This window comes from Malurus melanocephalus, unplaced genomic scaffold (assembly GCF_030028575.1).
Source record: "Malurus melanocephalus ecotype Western Australia unplaced genomic scaffold, MMel_1.1 scaffold_8, whole genome shotgun sequence".
Lineage (NCBI taxonomy): Eukaryota > Metazoa > Chordata > Aves > Passeriformes > Maluridae > Malurus > Malurus melanocephalus.
Window position 1 is genome coordinate 2194811 of NW_026623240.1, and position 21773 is coordinate 2216583.

General features: G+C 36.9%; 1 protein-coding gene across 1 annotated transcript; it reads right to left on the reverse strand.

The window, feature by feature from the left end:
• Positions 1–228: 228 nt before the first annotated feature.
• BRDT (bromodomain testis associated) lies at positions 229–20235 on the reverse strand. The gene is given in 20 exon segments (XM_057373816.1): positions 229–349; positions 1058–1217; positions 1495–1694; positions 2949–3022; positions 4708–4845; positions 6129–6245; positions 6983–7148; positions 7150–7167; positions 8388–8449; positions 9355–9477; positions 10976–11089; positions 11171–11460; positions 11534–11721; positions 13046–13234; positions 13400–13528; positions 14504–14875; positions 15974–16146; positions 16969–17098; positions 17811–17948; positions 20044–20235. Coding segments are annotated over 20 exon segments (3042 nt in total). The 3' UTR covers positions 229–280.
• Between the last annotated feature and the right edge of the window lie 1538 nt (positions 20236–21773).

Sequence of the window (21773 nt, forward strand, 5' to 3'; positions counted from 1 at the left end):
GTCACAGTAAAGCAAAGTAAATTATATTTTAATACCATATATACACAACAGATGAAACTGTGATAAAATGAACAATTACATTCCACTGTGTAGCACACTAGATTACATATTATAAACAAGCAATGAAAAAAAATATTGTAACACTTTAGGTATTAATGAACAAGTTTTTAATACAAAACATTTTAGAGAAGATCTTTATCTTCTCTTAACATTCAAGATACTAACTAGAACAAAACTGTGCCATTTGAAGTAGTTTGAAGTTCTATATAAAATACTGCTTTCATTCAAGATACTCTTCRAAAGATGCCATAATATCTCTCTGCAGATTCACATCAATTATCCAAGCTGTCTACAAGAAAGCAAACAAGTGTCTTTTCAGAGCAGTCAAACATTAATGAATACTATGAAGGTCAAATACTTAATGATTTAAGAAAAAAAACATATAAAGCATCTTCCCAMAAATGTATGTCTTCTCTGTCATGGCAAGCTTATGCATGTTGTTGAAACCCTCAGAAAAGAGCTGGAGGATGAAAGCTTCRGTCAAATTTATCTGAATCCAGCATGGTCTCACACTGCAGTACTTACATTCCATTGTACAACACCATGGATTTAAAAAAAATGTTTAATCTAAAAAAGGCAGCAATTAAAAACATTAATTACTTTAACCAATAAAACCAATTAGTTTTAAAAGGCTCAGGCTTGGTGTTTCACATCAGAACAGTACGACTAGCACTTTTGTTGAAATGAAACACATTAAATAGGATGGACAGCTTGCAAGACTTAAGGTTTGAAATTACTTGGAGGGCAGGGACTCCTCTTCAAAATTTTATTTTACCATACAATTATATTAAGCTTATGGGAGTAATAAGACCAAACAGATAGGTTTTCATATTWCATCACTTGAAGACATACTTTAAGTTTCCTATTTCATTTTCTGGATTAACTCTTCTGTTGTTTTCAATCATGCAGATCCTTCAAAATAAGGACATGACCTAATACTTGTTTAGTCTCTAGTAAAATGGAAAAAAAAAACAGGTAGCAAGAGTCAATAACTTACTGCTTCTTTCCTCCTGCGTTCTTGTTCCATTTTTCTAGCCAAGTTACGGTCCTGATCAAGAATATGTTGTTGAGCTTGGGGCAGTTTGCTCTCAGGTGTTTCTTTTTCAAGCTCACAGTCTGTCACTGCCATGGCATCCAATCCTGTGCTGTCATGGCCCCTTTAAAGACAGGACAAGATCAGTATAGGATAAAAGTCCTTTTTTTTTCCATAACAACCTGATAGAACTCTGCAAATCATTTAAATTACTGTCTAGCACTTAAACTGTGGCTCCCTTTCACATCCTTTCATAGTAATTTCCCTTCCGGASAGGGATGCTCCTCACCTTCACCTGACATGTGGCCATCACCTAATTCAAAACACTTGCTCCTGGATAAGCCACCCAGTACCATACAAGAAAAAAACAGAATAATACTTAAACATATCTGGTTACCAACCTTTGGTTTTCTTGTGGAAGATTTTGCAGCTCCCTCTCRGCTTGTACCAGAGGCCTTTTTAACTCCTGCTCTTGCCCACTYCTCTTTAATACTGCATCCCTGAACTGTTTGAAGCTCTCAGCAGATGCTTTTATTGGAGCTGGAAGCTTCATTGTTTTACACAGACTTGCCCAGGAATCTATAGTCCTAAATTCTGCATCCTGAAGTTATTAGAAAAAGGAAAACACAGAAGAGGAAAAAATGCTCTGCAACTACTGAYATCCCTTACCTGCTTAATTCTTACATTAACACAAGGTTGTTCGACTGTGTCTATTTGGAAATACCTACAACAAAAATCTCCTTCCTTTGGCAGGATATTAGTGCAAATGCAGCAATCTGAGCAGACTTTGATAKGCTTTCTTATCAATTTTGAGAGTCTTTGGCAATATGCCAACAATCATTAGCTTTTATAGCTATTCTTACTATTTAAGTCTACCTCTCCACTTTTTATTTCAGAAAACATGAATTCACAAGGCTGAGTTTATGTAGAGTGCATTGACAAGGTTTTAATACAGAGAACATCCATCCAATCTCTACAAAATCCTTACATAACAATACTTTCATGTTAGGCTTGTGGGTTTTGTTTGTTCCCCCGTGGCATTTCCTTCACAGCATAAAACAGAATAAAACCAGCATTCTTGAGAAATCCTGCTTCTAGTAGAAGCATGTACTTATGAAGGAAATAGGTACTTTTGGAATTGAATTCAATATGTTAGTTAATAGCTTTCTGAAAGCTAAGTGCCTAAAGAAAAATCCTAGAAACATTTTAGTTCAACAGCTGATACACAGAAAACTTCTTAGGTCCAGAGGTTGACATGATCTGTTAATAGTAATTTTTATTTAAAGTTTTCAAATAGCTGATTACAAGAATTTAGTAGATAAGAAAATGTCTCAATCCTTTMATTTTAGACAACTTACTGTATGCTAGGAAATATTTTGCTTAACTGCCAGAAATACCTTTAATCCTTAAAACACTTTGTCTTATTTCAGAACAGGTTTTCCAACAGCACTAATACTATATTCCTCACTACTCCTAATTTTATTACTGGATCAGCAGGGGAAAGCTCACTAATAACTTGGATATTAGAACTAGATAAAGGAATACGAGTTCCTTGTTTAAATATTAAAACCAGATGAAACAAGCCATGTTTTAGTATGACAATATGGGCAGGTATCTATATATAAACTTATCTTGTACACTTTACCTTCTGAAATGAAGAGAGTCCATAGAKATCTCATTTTATCTCAAAAATGAGATAAAGCTGTACAGATTATAACAATGCCCAAGGTCYATTGTACACTAAAGATTCTAATTAAAAAATAATAGATTTCAAAAGAAGATCCCAGGTCAGGGAGTTATTCATCCTAGTAAGTAGACTCAGCCTCTTCTCAAATAGAACTTGAGCAACACTTACTTTCCTTGGAAGAAGTTCAGACAATGGCTCTAGTATGTTTTTATCATTACATTTATCATCGGGTGTACTAAGACCTGATGGAAGAATAAAAAAAAAAAACAACCCTTTCGAATCATGTTGATTTTATGGACTAGTTTTTCTCTAATTTAAATGATAAAACTTTAGTCATTCAAGGAATTGACTTTAAAACTTACACTGCAGTTTATTATTTGGTTCAGAATGACAGAAATTCTCCCAAACATTTCCTAAGCTTAAGTTGAACTGGACCACTTCTCTCCACTTTTGGGCAGGGAAAACCAGTGTTAGCTCAACTATAGATGAGAAAATAACTCCTGGTTAATTCTAGGAGAGGTCCCCATAAATGCTCAAAATGTTTGGTCAGAAAGCCCCAACACAGCATTTTGCCTCTTACTTCCTCCTCTTCCCACCTAGCCCTCTTTCCTTTTGATTCCATCTCTAAGGGTACCTGAYTGATCATGCAAACTCATTCTCAGCTAAAGCACCCCTATTCACTTTTTTTTTTTTAAAAGAGCTAGTCCTCATATTTCCAAGAGTCTACAGCTGTACAAATACTCTATATTGTTACTTCTTTATTATTTGATGAGGAAAAAACCCCAAATAGTTTCAAACCAGAGACAAACAACACATTTTATCTCATTCAGCAGCAATCTTCTACTGTAGTTTGAGATGTTCCAGTATTTAAGTAAATGCTTAATAAGAAACTTCATGTAACATGTGGACTTCATTTTATTATGCAAAGGGTAAGTTTTTCAATGTCTGAATCCAGAATTTTGAAGCATCAAACCCTCATCCAGTTGGTCATAAAAGGGATTTTCAGAAAGTCCTCAGAACTTTATAAGTGAAAATGAATAAGTGAAGTATTAGCTGAAGCCATGAACCAGTTGGAGCTGCTGTCAGTCTAAGCAAAGGAGGGTAAGGCTTGGTGTGTTAAGACCCTAAACTGAAGAGAACATCATGGAGAATTAAATCTCCCATTTTARAATTGCTCTAATACACTGCAACTTATTAGCATTATCCTTTGGYAAAAATAAAAGAGTTCAGCAGTGAACAGGCTCTGCCTTCATCAAGTTTTCAGAAGCTTTTTCCCTCCCTATCAAARTGGTTTAGAGGGCAAGGAGCAAAGGAGACCAAAACAATTGTGACTGGTAACACTGGACACAGAGAGCATGGATGCTTAGTCAGTTCTTTACTTTGGAATATATAAGGTATAAAATGCAACTCTGGAAGCACCAGTGTTCTTGTAATAATTGCAAGTTTATTCCATAGTGAAAGTATCTTTGACATTGATTTACTGTCAGATCCTTGTCACCAAGAGCCAAAGATAATAACTCAAAACACACACACAAAGTGCCCTGGGAAAAGAGCTCCATGAAGCTTCAGCAGACGACATTTTAAAGGCCAGAAAAGCTCAACAGATTGAAGCACCAATTCTCAGACTTCATGGAAGACTGGGTTACTTATCCCTAGTACTAAATTCACAAAGTTAAATTCTTAAATCAAACAGTAATTTGCTTTACTTATTTTAACACAGAACAAGAACCAGCTATTTAATTTCACTTTTTTTTTAAAGCAGCAAATCAAAAAGAAAAAACAAGGGAAAACTGCACACCCACCATTATTCTGCAAACTGATTAACRTACAAGTATTTCACTATTATATTTCTTTAAACCAGGTTCATATACTTTTTTAACTTTGCACCCCTGATAATGGTTACAGTTTTTATTATGACATTACATACTTTGTTCTTGACTTATGGTTATTGAATCAGCAGTTCTCATGCTGGTCTTGTTTTGAAGTTTATTTGATTTGTCTAGATGTCTTGTTTGCTCAGCTTGTTTACTCCAGTTAGCACTGKGAACCTGGAAAATGGTATGAAGTATGGAGAGACACTAGACTTAAAAATATTCTCATAATATTTGTGCYTGGCACATGAGGATTCTTATTATAGAGCATCAGGATTAAAGGTTTAGAAGCTTAGAGCAGCAAATTCTTGCAGCTCTAGCTTCTGTTGACACCAGGGAAGAAATAGATTTCTTTCATATTATGGTAACTAAAGCAAGTTTRTACATCAAGACTTCAGATTTAGAATATGCACTGCTCAGCAATCCCAAGTGATGGAGTGGGTAGAGCTTGAGAAACTGATACGAGATCTTTAACCCTTTACATTGTACAGCAGAAGAAAGCTGTCTTAAAGCCAGTTGCTGCTTGATCCGCTCTAGGTTGTGGATCAGGGTACAGGGTAGCTGTGATCTTCAGTTCAGTGGTGTTTTTTCTCTGTGCAAGATTACSCTGTCTGGTAATCTGTATGAACTGAGGATAGTGCTGCACAAACTTGAGTCATAATTTGCACTACCTGCTACCTTGGACAATGGACACCAGTAGGAACAAGTGAGCTRCTCTTCATCCTTACTTGCAGGACACATTCTTGTGCTCATAGATTCAAGAGGTAGTTTCTATCCATTGCCAAAAAGAAAGTTATTACAGCCTGATTAAAGCAACTAAATTTTCAAGAACATTCAGAAAGATTATTAAACATTATAGGATGGAAGTGATTTTGCTGCAGTAACATCATTAACTTCCTTTGTTCCACAGAGGCCCTTCTAACAAGGATGCTCTCCAAAAACATATTAAGAGAGAAATCAACAGTGGCTAAATATTTTACCACCTCATCTAGACCCTGAAACCCCCAGTTCCCATAGCTTTAGGAAAAGKTATGAAAAGCAACACACTTTCCAGTATAGCCTCTAGAGCCTCAGTGTTGCTGAGTTTGTGAAACTAGTATTTGCAGAAAACCAAAACACATACTATAATCTGCCTCTTTTGTATAGCTGTTGGTTTATAGGGTGGACTTTTAACCTGTAAGTGTGCAAGGGTTACTTAAGTTCAAGCTGTATCCCTGAAAAGAAATAAAACAAGCTTTATAGCATGCTATAAACTTGATCAGCCAAACCTTCCTTTTGTGYTGCTGCCAATAGGCAATACCCTGTTAAAGAATCACTTTGTTAATGGTATTTAAGAAAACTTTTGTTGTAAATCTTAAATGGCCTTCATCATACCAAATTCAAGCCTGAAGTATTATATTACATCTTATTTAAAGGGTAAGAAGATGCTTTAAGGATGGTGTTAGAAATTAATTCATTGATGAAGAACAGCACATATTCACCTCTGGAGCAGCATTTCTGGAGTGGGAGACAGAAGACTGATTTGTCTTTGGAGTACTCTGAGGAGTTTGCTGGTCTGGAGCATTGTGCAGAGCAGGCACAGCTGAGATTATACCTGAGAAAGAAGTAGGGTATGAYTTTTCTCCTATCATGCAATATGCAGTCCTACATCTCAAAATTAGGTCACTGTTTAGATCGGTGGACTAACTCAGTATGAAGATATGCATTCTAGCCACATGATTTAAGAGACCTATTTTTAATTAGTTTTTAATTGATTTCTCAGTTAATGAGCTACCAGTTCRTGCTGTCTTCTACCAAAATCTCAGCAATGTCTGACATTATTAGACTTTTTGAAAGAAGGAAGGGAAAAGAATAGCTCCTTCAATCAAATGCCTAAGCAACTTCATGTATTTGAGGTGTCTAGACAACAACAAATTCAGAGGACCTATGGCACCAAGCCTTACATTCAGTTAATAAGCATTTCAGATATTAACTTGGGTAATGAGGATAGGTTTAAGCATCTAATTCCTGCCTTAAGGCATTCAACAATTCCTCTAACTCCAAGTTCATTAAAGTATCCTTTTCCATCTCATTGCAAGGAAGCATGAGCACCTCCTGTTYTAATACTACTCTACCCCAACACAAGTGCCCCAGGAATCTGAAATCCTTAGCCAATTCTCAGTGCTGCCATGCTTYAATTTGCATCATGCTCTTTGTAATCCATACTCTGCAAGAGCTTTTTCAGTTATTTACTTGATCACCTCCAAAACTCAAGATAAGCTTGTTGGGCAATACAAGGATCCTGACACCCCTTCGTTCCTCAGCAGTCAAATACATCCATAAAAGTATTACCTGAGAGAGCCGGGGCATTTTGTTCAGATRGATTAAGTGATCTACACTGAAGCATTTGAAGTACATTGGGAGGTTGCTGCTGCAGTTCAGATGATCCATGATTTTGCAAGCTACTAGTAAGAGAGGAGGGCTGTGCTTGCAGAACAGCATTGCAGGATGTCCTCTGTAAAAAAATGTGGCATTCTCTATAGAGAGCTTGGAATAGTTAATAAAGCCAATTTTTTTTAATAGCAATTTGATCCTCTTTTCCCACCACTACCCAATTCCACTGTTTTTCAGCTTCAGTACTCCTTGTATTGTTACACTAATCCATCATTTTCTAAGAGTGTAGATCACAAAAAGCCATGAGATAAAGTACACTCACTGTCTTTGTCTGACAAGTACAGAAAACCCCTGAGAACAAAATGTAATGTGTGGATTTCGAGTATGATGTTTGTTGTTACTCAGAAGATCAGTAAGGGGCTCTTATAACTGACCAAGCTGAAGCTCATTTCCTGGATCCTGTTTTCTCAAGTTTATTACTGTCATTCTGTCACTGCAGAGGTTGCAGTTCTCAAGAAAAAAAAAAAAAAAGGTGTTGCATAATTCCTTCCCTGAGTCTTTGCTCATGAAGATGCAGAAGGAACAGCTGAATAATAAATTTGCAGCCTAGTTTCCTGTACTTTAAGGGAAAACAAGTCTATTGCAAGAGGAATGAAGGTTTTGCTGTGATTTTGCTTTGAAATTCAAGGTCTCTGTCTCTGGTAGCTTCAAGGGAAATTGTTAAAGGCAGCTAAACTTGACAAGAAATGACACCCACTGTATAATACAGGAATAGAAAAATTAGATCTAAGAGGCATTAACAATTATTTCCAGATAAAACTGCTGTTGGTTCTAATAATGCCATACCAATATGTGATATTAAAGTATCCTGAAAATAAGTGGCATATTGTACAATTTATTTATTTTCAGGTGTAGAAGTGAGGTTAATTCTAGACTAAAAAAAAAAAAAAATAAGTGGGGCTTGCACTGTTTGTTATGTCAATTCTGTATTCCTAGATCGATTTGGAGAGTATTTGCCTTTTTGGGGGGTGGGTGGGGTTTGTGGAATATTCTGCCCTTCTTCATCAAACCCATAATCATCTCAATAATTATAGAAGTTAAAAGCCTCAGAAGTTCTCCCAGTACAYCTATTCTATACAGATGCATAAACTACTTTTAACAAACAGCTCATATGACATCTTCATATCAATCAGTCCTACAGAACAAATAGCATTCAAGGCATATTCATTATTTCCTGATAAAGTTGCATCATTTCTAGCACCATTGTATGYTAAAAAAATAACTATATTTCACAAGTTAATTGTGTAATAATGTTATCATTTGTTTAGGGCAAAAATATTACATCCGTTCCAGCCAGGTTTACCTTAGACTTTTCCACAGAAGCTGGACAGTTCTGCCTGGCTCCAGTCTGTTTTGAACAGGTTTCTGTAACCGTAAATACCGTGAGGTGGGCAGAAAGAGGGGGATGGAAAAAAACCAAATCAGTCATTCACATATGTTTCATTATTCACACATACAAGGTGTGAGTTGCAGTTGTACCTAGAGTCAAACCTCACAGTGAAAGGAACATTCTTTTCTTGAATACTTGGACTTGAGCTTGATGTGTTTAGAGCTCTTCACCCAGATATAAAAAGAGACCACAAAGACTCCTGCAGGATCAAGGTTTTCATTGCCATTGATTTACTGTGTTTGCTTCCCCACATTGCAGACGGTTGAGCATTCATCTCACCTTATACCTCATATGGAGATCTACACTGTAGACCTCCAGTTTGGCAGTTCTGTTCTRTCCTAGAAAACTAAAGAGAGTTCTGTGCACAGAGAAACATCATTCAATGTTCTGATGCTGTGGCTCTATAATATCCTTCAAACAAGCTTGAAACCACTTAAGTACCAGGGTGTATTTTGGCTCTACAGTTAATGCTGTAGGCATTTTGTTGCTCAGCTCATCCTACATGCTGCAGACCAGAAGATGAAAACAAAGTGAATCACATTTTCAGAAAGGAATCAAAGCTACAAGAGTAAGCGAAAGCCCAATAGTCAAGTGCCCAGGCTGSATACACAAACCTTTTACTAGCTTATTTTGGTCCCTAAAGATTTTCACTGATAAGTTGAATGAATATAGTGGGGTTTGGTTGTTTAATTCTTGGGCTTTGTTTTATTTTACCTTGAATCTCAGTATTAAGGCATTAATTTCATAGCATTGGGATTGAKCCTTCACAATGGAGCAAACCAAACCAAAGATAACTAAAATCCTTGCTAAGCAAGTARAACAGTAGATGCTAACAGAGATAAGGTATTTTACCTAAACAAATGCTAAAATAATCTCTAACCTGATTCAGAGTCACTGCTATCTGAGGAGCTAGAATCACTGCTAGTGCTGCTGCCAGAATCTGAAGAGGTGGTGCTGTCGCTCAGTCTGCTTGGCCCAGTACTTGACTCAGCATTGTTTTCAACTGCAGGAGAAAAAGAAAATTCAGAACAACCTGCAATATAGCATTCTTTATATACAAGACTAGGATCAACCTTGTTAGGCCTATTCTCCCATATAAGAATTCATCTTACTTCTTTGTCCACTGTCCATTTAGCATCTTTCCTCAAGAAAGGAGATGAGTGGGATTTGCCAGCAGCAAGCCAGTTGAATAAAATGTTCAAGGATAAGCTATGTCACACAATTTACTATTCTGATAGATATAATTTATAGATTAAAACTGAACTGTCTTAAAACACAATTCAAGCAGTTTTCTCCCRTAAGTTTTCCTGCTGTTAAGAGCCTTTTTCTGTACTTATTGCTGCTGCCAAACTTGTGTGCAGAACTCTTTATCTACAGCCAGCTCTTCTTTCCTTAGCCATGTGTACTCGCAAATTGCCAYTTTTTGCCACCTCCCCACCATCTGACTATTTTGCATCTGCAGGGTTGATTTAACTCAGCTTATAATGGTTTTGCAGTCAAACCTTTTTCAAAGTTTTTGCTCTGATGGAAGCTTTGAAAATGAGAAGTTACATGGATACCTGCTTCCCTGGACACAAGTCTGTTAAGTGCCAGATTTAGCTCTTGTAAACAAGCCAGATGCCAGTTGTAAAGAATTCCTAGTCAGCTTCTTYCCTCTCCTCACAACATGTACTTCATAATTGATTTCAGCTGCTTCTTTAAGCTTTTCTTTGTTGGGAATTTTCAAGTCTTGGGCTCTTTTTCCAGACAAGAAGACTTGACTGAGCTAATGCTGATAGAACTGCTTCTGTCATTTCAACTAACTGGTTTTACATATGAGCTAAGTAGATATCCAGTGGAGGGCAATAATAGCACTCACTATTGTAATGAGGAACAGYTTGACCTCTAATAGTAGCATTTAACTGCATTGATCCATTCTCAGCCCCTGATGAGAACCATCAGTAAGTGTGCAGCTCAAGTATGCACTGAATTTCTGGCTTTGATCTTGAAATGCATTATTGCCTGAAAAACCTGAATTGATTCCCCTAGGAGGCATCCTTAAGTCTAAGATAACACCTGCCACTGATACACAAGTTTTGTTAGCATGACAGCATTAGTGACATTGCCAGCTAACAAGGGTGACCAGAATTGGTTATTCTTGCATCTCCAAGCCACAGAAAGTGAACTGCAAATAGACTGTGTGACCCTCCACACTCCCCACCACGTTTTCATATGTTAGCATGAGGGAGTTGTTCAGTGTCCCTCAATTTCGGAAGCTGTTACCATCTTTAGCTGTAATAAAGTATTAGGTACAGGAACAAGGAAGCTGCTTTAGACAGGACAGGTAACTGGACAAATTTGCTGCTGTGACTCCAACTCACTCAGCATAGAAAGAATCTTAAGACTAGCAGTGGGAAGCTTAAGACCCCAGCTATTCTGAGGAGAAAGTCCCCAACTGCCTAACAGCACTGAAGCCCAAGGGAAGCCCACTTTCYATTACAAATGAGTAAAAGCCACATTACTCTTGAAGCTCTCCTTCTTTGTGTTTAGTTGACCATTGACATCCTGCAGTCTCTTCTCTAGCTCTTGTTTCCTCTCAGAATTAAGTTCTTCTTTTGACTTCGTTGGTTTTTTAGCTGCATATGAAACAAGTTAACATGAAAGCAAACCAGAAAGCAAATCTAGTGAGCTTTAAAAAAATAATTTATGATACATACCCTGCTTTCTTTGTTTCTTCCTCAAGCAGGTTGCTACATATTTCTCTAGTTCTCTGAGTGTTGAAGCATTTAAAGTTTCAAAGTCTATTTCTATCTCATCAGGGTTGGAGTTCCTCAGTGCAGGTTCTCTTGACTGTATTATATGGACTACTTTCCCAAGCTTATCTCCAGGGAGTTTATTTATGTCCAAACTCAACTGTCGTTTTTCATCATAATTCATAGGTTTGGCACCATCTTCATCTTCTGACTTATGTGCCAACAAGACCTGCTGCATGGTTTTCTTTGATTGACTGCAGAAAAAAGTATACTGCAGTAACAGCAGTTTAAAATAATTTGACACCCACACAAGTTCCCCACACTTACATGTTTAAAGACAGCTTTTTCTTGGATTTCTTCATGTATTTCAGATTTTTTTTCTTTTGAATCAAGCTTTTTATTTCAGCTTTTTCCTTGTTCTTTCTTTTCTCGCTTTTAGCCTTCCCTTTTTTCTTTTCTGGTCTTGATAAGCATGCTTTGGTCAAAGCCCACAACTGCTGGTGAAGAGCTTTAAGCTATCGAAAACAAAAACAAACCAAAAAAAAMCCCCTCAAAATGTTGATAACTGTGGGCATTATAGAAGGAACAATAAACTGGTCCTAAAAACCACAGGAAATTTGTGGCAGCTGAGTGGRTATTAATAGGATGTTTGCTTTTCAAATTAGATTTATTTTCCAAAGGTTTTACTGTATTGTAGCTTAGTCACAGATTCTCCTATTCATTTTATGCAGACATTTCTAACAGCATGTGGCTTCTAGCATTCTCTCAAGAAAACCACGCCCCACCCCCCCCAAAAAAATTCAAGGTTAAAATAATTCTAATTTTGCAAGGCAATAGTCACAATGGTTCAGTTAAATAATTACCCTTGGGGACATGAACTCTTGGATTTGCACAAAAAAAAAAAAAAAAAAATCACTCTAGGGGTTTCCAGTAACTTTTCTTTAATTTTAAGCATTTAAGATACACATATATGCTTATTAGGTTACATTTCTACAGCATTGCTGAATTAGGCAAGTGGGACTACAGTCATGCATCTTATTTTGCARTATAAAATGGCTAGTCAGGACACACTAAGAATTCAGGAGAAGTGCTTAACTTTGTTTAAACCTCAGGAAGCATAAGACAGTCAGATGATGACATTAGAAATCAGATACACTGCCATACCTCACTGCTGCAAAGGCTGACTTGAACACTTGGATTTGTCCTTCTGCCTACATTTATACATTGGTGATGCTAATCTAACAAGGCTGAAAACTGTCCCTCATTTGATTAGCAGAACAAATGCTAATTTGCCCCAGAGTTTATAAAAACAACAGCAATGGGTTAAAAAAGTTACATTCATGCAGAAGCAATGCCCAACCCACTGTTATTATGAAGCATRATTTTGCTTCACTGGCTTGCATGAGGTCCCTTCTCTCTCATACTGAGCTTTCTGAAGTAGAACTTAATGACTTGCTATTGTGTGGTTCAAAAGAGACTGAGGGTAGGAACAATGCTTTTCAACCATATGAAAGAAATGCCCCTGGCAGAAGACTATGCCACTAAGCTACATGTGAATATTTGGAGACTCATACCACAAGAAAACAGTTTTATTTTTTAAAAAGTTTGAGACTCCTCTAAAGAAGGGGTAGGCAAGAGTAGTAGAATACTAAAACCATGTAGTGTTTGTTGAGGCACTATTTGGCCGTGCTTCCAGATGGGAAAATAATTCTGTATTAGAAATACAAGTGACTAAGATATTTTAAAAACTGATCTTTTTTACTAAGCTGTGGAATAGACATTTGAAAGTGGCATTGTCAGAGAGATCTTTAGTCACACACATAAAGTACTAATGCTTACTTGCTCCTGAAGCTTTTCAAGGTGCACTTTTCTCTCCTCTTCAGAGTCTTCAGATGATTTTTCTTCAGATGTGTTATCATTACTGCTTTCACTAGAATAAGCTTCTGTCATTTCTCTCACAGGCTGTGGCAGATGATCACTTGCAACAGGTTCATCAGGAATTTTAGCRAAGTGCATTTCAAAAACATCCTGAAGAGTTAGGTTTGGGAACAGCATATTTTTCAGATTTCTAAAAGCATTATGAAGCTACTACTTGTAGAACTACACAGCATCACAATAGTTGCATTAGTAGATTCTACATCAGTGCGTGAGATGATCTATTCTTTTTCAAGTCTGACTTAAAAGGTAACTCACCTGAAGTTTCCTTGCCATAGCAACTATTTCATGATCTGGAGAATTATGTTTGTAGCAGCTCATGAACATTAATCTAACATCTGTAGCAAATTCTTGTATGTCACTATATTCAAAGTTATCCATTTTCTTCTRGAGAAAAAGAAAATTACAGCACATTTAGTAGAGAGCATCACCATGAACTATCAGAAAAAAAAAGGAACAAGAATTTAAACATATATATTCAGGTTCAGCTTCTATCAAGACAGTAAATATTATAAAAACCATTATGGAAATACCTGTYTCTCATTTCAACATTGTCTCTTTAACAAAGTAAAAGATTTTTTACCCTCTTTTAAATAGATGTAATTGCTGGAAGGACTTTGTACTACTAGTTTCAGCATTTGGTGAAGATGACAATGTTTGGGTGGTTTTATTTTGTTCTGAACTCAGCACATGTTTTTGATTCTAAGCATGGTATTTACACAAAGTTCATTCCATAATAGCTGGAGTCAAAGTARTGAACTAGAAATTGGGAAATAACCTTTATATTGTGCAAGTCAGCTTTCAAGATAATTCAGTAAACTATTAAAATTGAACATTCCCCAAAAAGCGGAGCTTAACTGRGCTAAATACCTGAACTTCATACAAATGCATTCAGTGTTCACAGAGCACTGTCCACATACCTCCATCTAGAATGGCTGCTTTCCACTAAAACATTGAAATGTATCCTATTAACAGCCAGTGAGAAGTTCTAGGGCATTTGACCAAGAATACTGAGATTGAGGGAAAAGCAGAAGTTGACAGAATTGCATGTTGTTTTATAGGACATTAACAACAGCRCTGTGTGTACAGACAGCTTGGAAGGGCTTCATGGAGAATATAATTCCCTTGCCACTTGTATTAGTTTGGTCAGCAGTTAGGTAGATTGGCCACTATGTGTTTAGTCACRATGAGACTTAGACTTACTTCAGTGACCTTGGCTAAGTTTTAGAGATATAAATGTATCTGCTTTCTAGGCCTGTTGTGTCTTTCAAAGGAGAAGCAGCTTTCATGACACCTTTCAGGTAACACATTTAAAACCTTGTAATTATACAAATAGTCTAAATTCCCCTGAAACATACTTACTTTAATGGTTCCTAGGTTGGTAGGACATTTGGCAATGGCTTGGTTCTCCCCAGTGTAGAAAGATGCCGTATCTACAGGTTTTARGAAAGGCCACGCATACGCTGCGTGTTTCTTTGAAAACATTTCTTTGAGTATTGCATTACAGTGTTTTAGTTTTTCTGACAACTGAATCTTTTTACTAATTCCASGTGGCTGTTGAGAATCTGAAAAGGATCTCTTCGAAAGCTTATTTGTTACCACACATTCATTTTCACCCCCACATGCTTTAATGGCTTTYCTTTCATTAAATATTGCTGAAGATTCACCACTTGCTGTGCCTATTGAAGTAGTAGGAGTTGTAGTGTCAGCCTTCCTTTTCACCCCTTTTTTTGCCTAAGAAAAGAAAAAAATATGCAGGCATCCAGAACAGTAAGAGAATGGTCAGTTTTGGATTATTCTTTTATGTGTGTATAGYCCAAAAAAGTCTCCAAACTTTTACAGCTATTGAAGTCAGAGCAGAATGCAGCAATCCCACAAACTTAGACTAAAAACCTACAAGGTATTACAAGATCAGCACTCCGAGCTCAGTCTTAGATGTAAAGGAAAGAAGGAGATGTACTGCAAGTCAGGCTGTGGTCAGATTTTAGCCATTTGTGAAGATTACAGAAAATTGGTAGGTTATGAAATCACCTTCAAGCTGACAGCCACAGGAAGGGGAAAAAACTACTGCAATTCATTTTAGACTTGGTTGAGGGCCTTATGTACAAGGCTTATCTCTGTTTTTCTTTAACTTGGGTAGTATTTGGTTTGGAAGCCATATAATGTGTGCTTTGTCATCAGTGTTCAGACTACATGAATAAAATGTAAATATACACTATAGGAGAGCCTGGCAAAAGTACCTATTCCTTATTGGAAGAGCAAAACCAAAACTTAGTTTATAAAGGAATTTTTTTTCAGATGTTTACATAAGATTCAGATTGAAGTAAACAAGAATTTGCTTTTGTGGGCCACAAACACCTTCCCGGCTACACACAAGGTTTAAGCAAACATGCTAATTTTTAGAGAGTCAAGTATTTGATTTACATAAAAAACATGAGAAGTTATTAAATATAACCTAGAAAAAGCTCTATTTTGGTATTAAAACCATTCTGCTCAAGGTGAAGCCTGCAGAAGCGTATTCAGTAATGCACTTCAAGAATTATTATCTTGAAATTAATTACGTTTCTTTGAGAGCAACATTTTTAAAACCACATTTATAAGAAAGGATGTGCCAAGCAATCATCCCAATTTCTGTTTGGTTTCTAGAATTAGTACTGGCCCAGTTATTCAGCAGAGAYGTAGAAGATTTAATAGAGATATTTTGCTAACTTCTATTACAATAGAAGTTTCAAAAAGATATGGCAATAAGCATGGCTCCTAAGGTTTTGTCATCAGTGCCTGAAGGAGCAATTTCAGCATCTTTCTTTCTGAAAGTTATTTGAGGAAACTTACTTTTTTAATAGAGACTGCAGCTGGCATTAAAGCAGCCAGCTGAGCTGCAGACAAAGGAGCCAACGTAACCTGCTGTCGCTCTTGAGTCATCACTGGAGGCTGCTCACTGCTTTCAGCTTGTAGCTCATTTGTTCTTTGTTCATTTGAAGTCCCAGGGTTGGGCTGGGGTGTTTCTGGTTATTTTAATACAGGACATTTTAAAAGTTAGGTCTTAAATGTTGCAGTTAATTTCTTTCATGGTCAAATTGACCAGTTCTTAACGTAACCATATACACGAATGGCATCAACAAGTGCAAACAAGAGCGTTTGTTACTTACAGCAGYATTGGTATCCTCTACTCAGCACCATTAGTGCTTCAGCTAGAACATCGTGCCAAGTTACACATTATTTGGCTTCAAGAAGGTGTGGATTAGCTTCAGACCAAAGATTAAAGAGGCATCATACTAAAGCCTGTACATTATAAAAATGTTCTTGCCAAGGAAAGAAAYAAGTTGTTTTCTACAAACACATAAAGACCAAGCAGCGAAGGGTGCACACTGCATCATGAAGGCTTATGTTTCCTAAGCATAGTTAATACCAGTATATATTGCTTGGCAATACTACAGGTCTCTACCACGGAGATCTGTGAACAGTTTAGACCAATGCTTTTCTATATTTGGTTTGGCTGGTCAGATTACTCATGTCTTTTTCAGCTGTTACTCTGTTTAGCTCCCACAGATATTCACCCCTATTAGTTGATATAACGCAATGCTGAGCAGTGTGACTCTGAATTGGAAGTCAGTTCCCTTTTCTAAAAAAAACAAACAAAAAATCTTTAAATAATAATTAAAAAATCTTCTAAAGACTTATAGCAGTATTGTTATTTGTCTGATTGTTCTGGAAAGAGTAGAGAACACTCAAACTATTCCAAGGTTGAGTTGTGACAGAGAGGATTCCCCGTTTCCGGTTTTGYTTGCATAATATATAACAAATTCAGCATATAATACAGGCCTTACCTTCTGTCTTCTTTCCTTTTCTCTTCCCTTTATTGAGATTCACTAGTCTTTCTTCTGGTGGCATATGGGCTATTTTCTGCATAAACACTTTTTCTARTTCTTCAGCCATAAACACAATGTCATCACCTGGCTGCAAAATATGATCAGTAACATGCATAAAGCAGAGGCTGCAGTAATGGGAGCTATCTCATACAACAACCAGACTAAAGAATCCTCCCCCAACAAAGTGAAAAAAAAACACCAGTAACAGAAGTGTCTAGAAATCATTGCCATCCTCACCCCTGCAACTCACTTTAAAGCAAATTACTTTGCCATTGAAACATCCTCCTTTACATCTGCTTACTTCTACAGCAAAGGCCARTGGGGGCAGATCTGCAACTCCTTCATTTACTCCTGTATTCTGAAGARGCTGTTGTAGCTCAAAGATACTAGGACACAGCCAACAAATAGCCAAGCATAGGGAGATGCTAACACTTCATTAGGTTCAACTTGTTGAAGAAACAGAGCATGGCTCAGGTTTGCTAGCCTTAAGCTTGTGCAGCAGTTACATGGTGCTTCTTATTCATGAGCTCTGTGGCTGAACCCCAGAGATTTTGGATGTGGTGTCCTTGTGCAGAAAAGACTCTGCACTCAGTTGTTGGAGCAGCAAGCTAGACTTCACTTACATGTCCTCAGTCAATCCTAGCAAAAAAGCTTCCCCACATTTCAGAGAAAATAATTTCAAAAAAATTATGAAAATGTTGACTAACRTACTGCATGTTCTAATAACCATGCGCTTGTTTTAGACTTGTTTGTATCATTCAACAGAATCAGTTACTGGTAAGAGTGGATGGTTCACATACCTTGTTATACATGTAGCAGTTCCAAAACATAGTTTTAAAGTCTTCAATGCATTCTGCAGCTTTTGTGTAGTAATTGTGTTCCAGACGCTTTTTTATGGTACCTAAGTCCATAGGTTTCTTTATGATAGTATAATAATCCTGTGATATTGAAAGAATAAATCACCAAACAGGTATCTTAAAATTAGGACACAAAAATTCTGACTCAGTTATGAAAACTAAATTTCAAAAGAGGAGAATTGCTTTGTGTTAGAAGCACTGTTTTATTTAAAGGAAAACATTCCCCTACAGTCATACRTACCAAAAAAGTAAGTGTTCAAGAACTCTTCACCTTATATTTCCTCCTTCTTCCATGTAACAATACCATTTAAAGTCCCAAAGAATATTTATTTTAATAGGCTCCAGAGCTGCATTGGCAGTTGTACTTATGACAAGTGTATGCACTTCTCATTTGTTATCTCAAAGCCATTTGCACCAAGTAGCACTCCAGTTTGCAGAACAGAGGAAAAAGAAGCCAAAGGCAAACTTCAACAAAGTCTCAGTCRCTAACAAAAAGAAGCTGCCAAATTTTCACAATTACTGTCCAAATACTTTATCTTTGGCTACATTGGCTCTCCTCTTAGTGTTGGTCTAGTGAACATTGCAGCTGGAATGAGAACTATTATCATTATTTTAATAGCGTGGCTAAAACCTTGTGAGTGAGATCATGAGGCTGTTTCCCTGATGATTTAAGAAATTGGAATGGAAACATCCCCAYTAAGTTCACATATGCATTTTGCACAAAGTTACTACTACTTCTAGAGTGTTCTAAAGCTATCCTAACAATCTGTGTTGGTGAAATAGAAAAGCTGAATACATCAGAGTGTAGGCTATTTAATGTACCGAAACAAAAAAAGCAATTAATAATTAAGTATTGTCCATTCTGCACCTTCTAACATTTGGAGGAGAAATGCAAGAGAGGCAAATACTTTCATTGTCCTTGCCATGGAGCCAGACATTTGCTTGTTACTCTGCAATGGCTGAACACATACTCTTAGAAGTCAAGTGGCTGCCTTAGAAATCCAGAGAGGCAGAACGGGCCTAAGGCCAGCTGCAAATGTTGCCACAACTSTGATGGAATACCCCTTAATATTAACCTTAACTGACAGCTCTGTGCAAGAAGGAAAAAGGGTAAGAAAAGACACAAAAAGATAGTCACTTTGACTGTGCTTTTGTACAAACTGACCAAATGAGTTTGTCACAAGAAACAGCCATGGATAAAAGCTTTTGTCTGCTATGAAACAGAAATAGTGAKTTTGTAGAATTAGTCTTGAAAATTTGAAAGAAATATCAATACTTAAGCTGGTGGAGGTGGAAAAAAGAAAATAATCAAAAGAAATGTATCACAGTTTTATTTAACACCTTTCTATTTATCTACCAAGAGCAGTATCTTCCAAGTAATTTAAAATACCATTGTGCCAATAACCTATGTTTTCATTTGATTGAAAAAACATCTAAAACTGGAGTCTAAAAAACCGGAATTAAAATTATGTGTCACAAGACATTATAGTCATGTACTTTGTTACAATTGAGTTGTAACATAAAAAAACCACACACACAGCAGTACAGAACAAGAATTTAAGCATTATATCTTCTATTTWGTGGAAAAATGTTCCATGGTATGATGAGAACCATATCTTTTTTTATTTCCCTATTTTAGCAGGGACATTTATTTCCTCTAGAAACTTCAGAGCAAAATGATTTGAAATTAGCAAGTGCTACAGGTGTAATGATTTCTCTGCAACAAGATGGATCAAAATTTGCCTGCTTACTGCAGGGTCAATCAGATCTGCTTTTCCATCAAAGTATATGACATTAAGGCTGTTTAATATTAAAAATCAAAAACTCAAAGGCAAAAGAAAATACTTACCATATGCAAAACGTAAATATGTTTAAACCAGAAGACAAGACAGAACACCAACATACAGAAACTCTAAAAGGCATGTTTAAGCATTATTTTTATCATCCCTTAAAAATACGGATTTACTAGTCTCAGATCAGAAAACAAATGGGCAGAAATGGARCATTTCTCTAGAAAGAAAATAATTTTCTTGGAGACTTGGATTAATAACAGCAGTTCAATAACAAAAATAGTCTTCCATAATCTGTTGCATCAGAAAAAAACCTGTTTAGCATTAATTCATAAGTCCTGTAAATAATTTATATATTAATACTCCAATTCCAAAATAGTTCTTACAGGAAGATTCAGTGCTGCTGCATCTACAGGTTGGTGAAACGGCCAGGAAAAGTTGTGTCTCCACATGGCTCTCATGACCACCCTCTGTAAGTACTGAAGCTGGTTTGTTTGACATCCACTTCTTTTGTTATTTATGTATTCTGGTGGAGGAGGGTTAATAATATTGGCACTGTGTTGGCTTTGAACAGACATCTTTAGCGAGTTTGTATATCCACTTGTTCAAAGATCATTACACATTTAACCTGAAGGGAACAAAACAGAAGCATTCAGAGAGGATATCYAGATTTGATGCTGTTTCCATGTTCACTTCTGTTTGCAGAATGTCAATACTGTAACTACAGGCATACCTTGGTGTTTTAAGCAAGATACTTTTTTAAAGTGCATATTTGGATATACTGTATCTGTAGAGTCTAGGAATACATCCTACCTTTCTCCTAAAAAGGTCCAATAGCCTCCTTTCCTGAACAGAAGCACCATAAGTCATTATACTTCCCCTTAAAATACTGAAGTCCCAGCTACTTCCTTACACAGAAGCTAACAGTGATAAACTGTTTGGTCTCAGGTGCTGAGGCACTAAAAATAGAGCACAAAATGTGTTGCATTTTTGTGTTTATCAATCTTGCTGCAATTTATTTCCTCTCAGGGAAAGTATGATAGCAGCCTATCTGCTCTCTTTGACCACTCATTTGGTACTTTCTGTTAGAGATAACCATAACAAGCTCCAAAAGAGCCACCTGGAGTACTGGCATTGTCCTTCTGGTCAGTGCAGAGCCCCCCCTGGACCCTGGCACAAACCAGGGGCAAGCTCACCAGACACCTGCTGTTGATGCAGTAGCACAGTTCAGCACCTGTATTGTTCTCCCTCTGTGCAAGCAACATCTTTTGTTTTCTAGCGTTTTCTGCACGCATTTAGAGTTCATGTGCATTGGAAAATAACATCTGCCTGACATGAAGAATAGATGCAAATGTACTTTTTATTGCTAGGTGYACCTTTTCAGATTCTGCCTTTCTTTTATTCAGATGGAGACACACGAGCAGGTGGTAGCATCTGGMACAAGAAAGGACTAGAACTTGAAAAACAAAAAAAGTTTTATACTGAACTTAGAATAGGGAGGCCAAGTAAATTCCAACTATCGTGTTGTCTTGTGGGRGAGGAAAGGATGGACAAGAGCATGAGAATGAAGGGAATAACAGCTGCAGAAGCTGGAATTTCTTCATTCTTTCCAACACTACAGATATCCAAACATTTTATAACAACACTCACAAAAAACCAAGTAGCATCCTCCATTCTCTCCACCCCAATATGTTTCATGCTTCAAAGAGCWTGCACTCCCATCCCCAAACAGCACATAGCTTCATCCAGCCCCAAGAGCAGCTGCTTTGAAAACATTTCTCCTGCCGAATGACATTTCTTRCACCAGCAAAAGCTCAGAAAGGAAATTAAAACAAACCAAAAAAGATGAAAGGCTTAAGTTAAACTCTATACATCTTACACCTTAACTACTAAGAGTCAATATTATTTACATCACCACCCACATTAGCTAAATGCTAATCTTTTCACAGTGCATCTATCTTAAAAGGCAAAAAAATCCAGACACATACAGGATCTGCCTTTTCTATAACTGGCCAGCATTAGAAGAAAAGTTCTGAGGYAGTTTTAAGTGCCTCGCAACACAGCCAAGTCCATCATACTCTATTTTCAACTATTAGGACATACTATCATTTTTTCC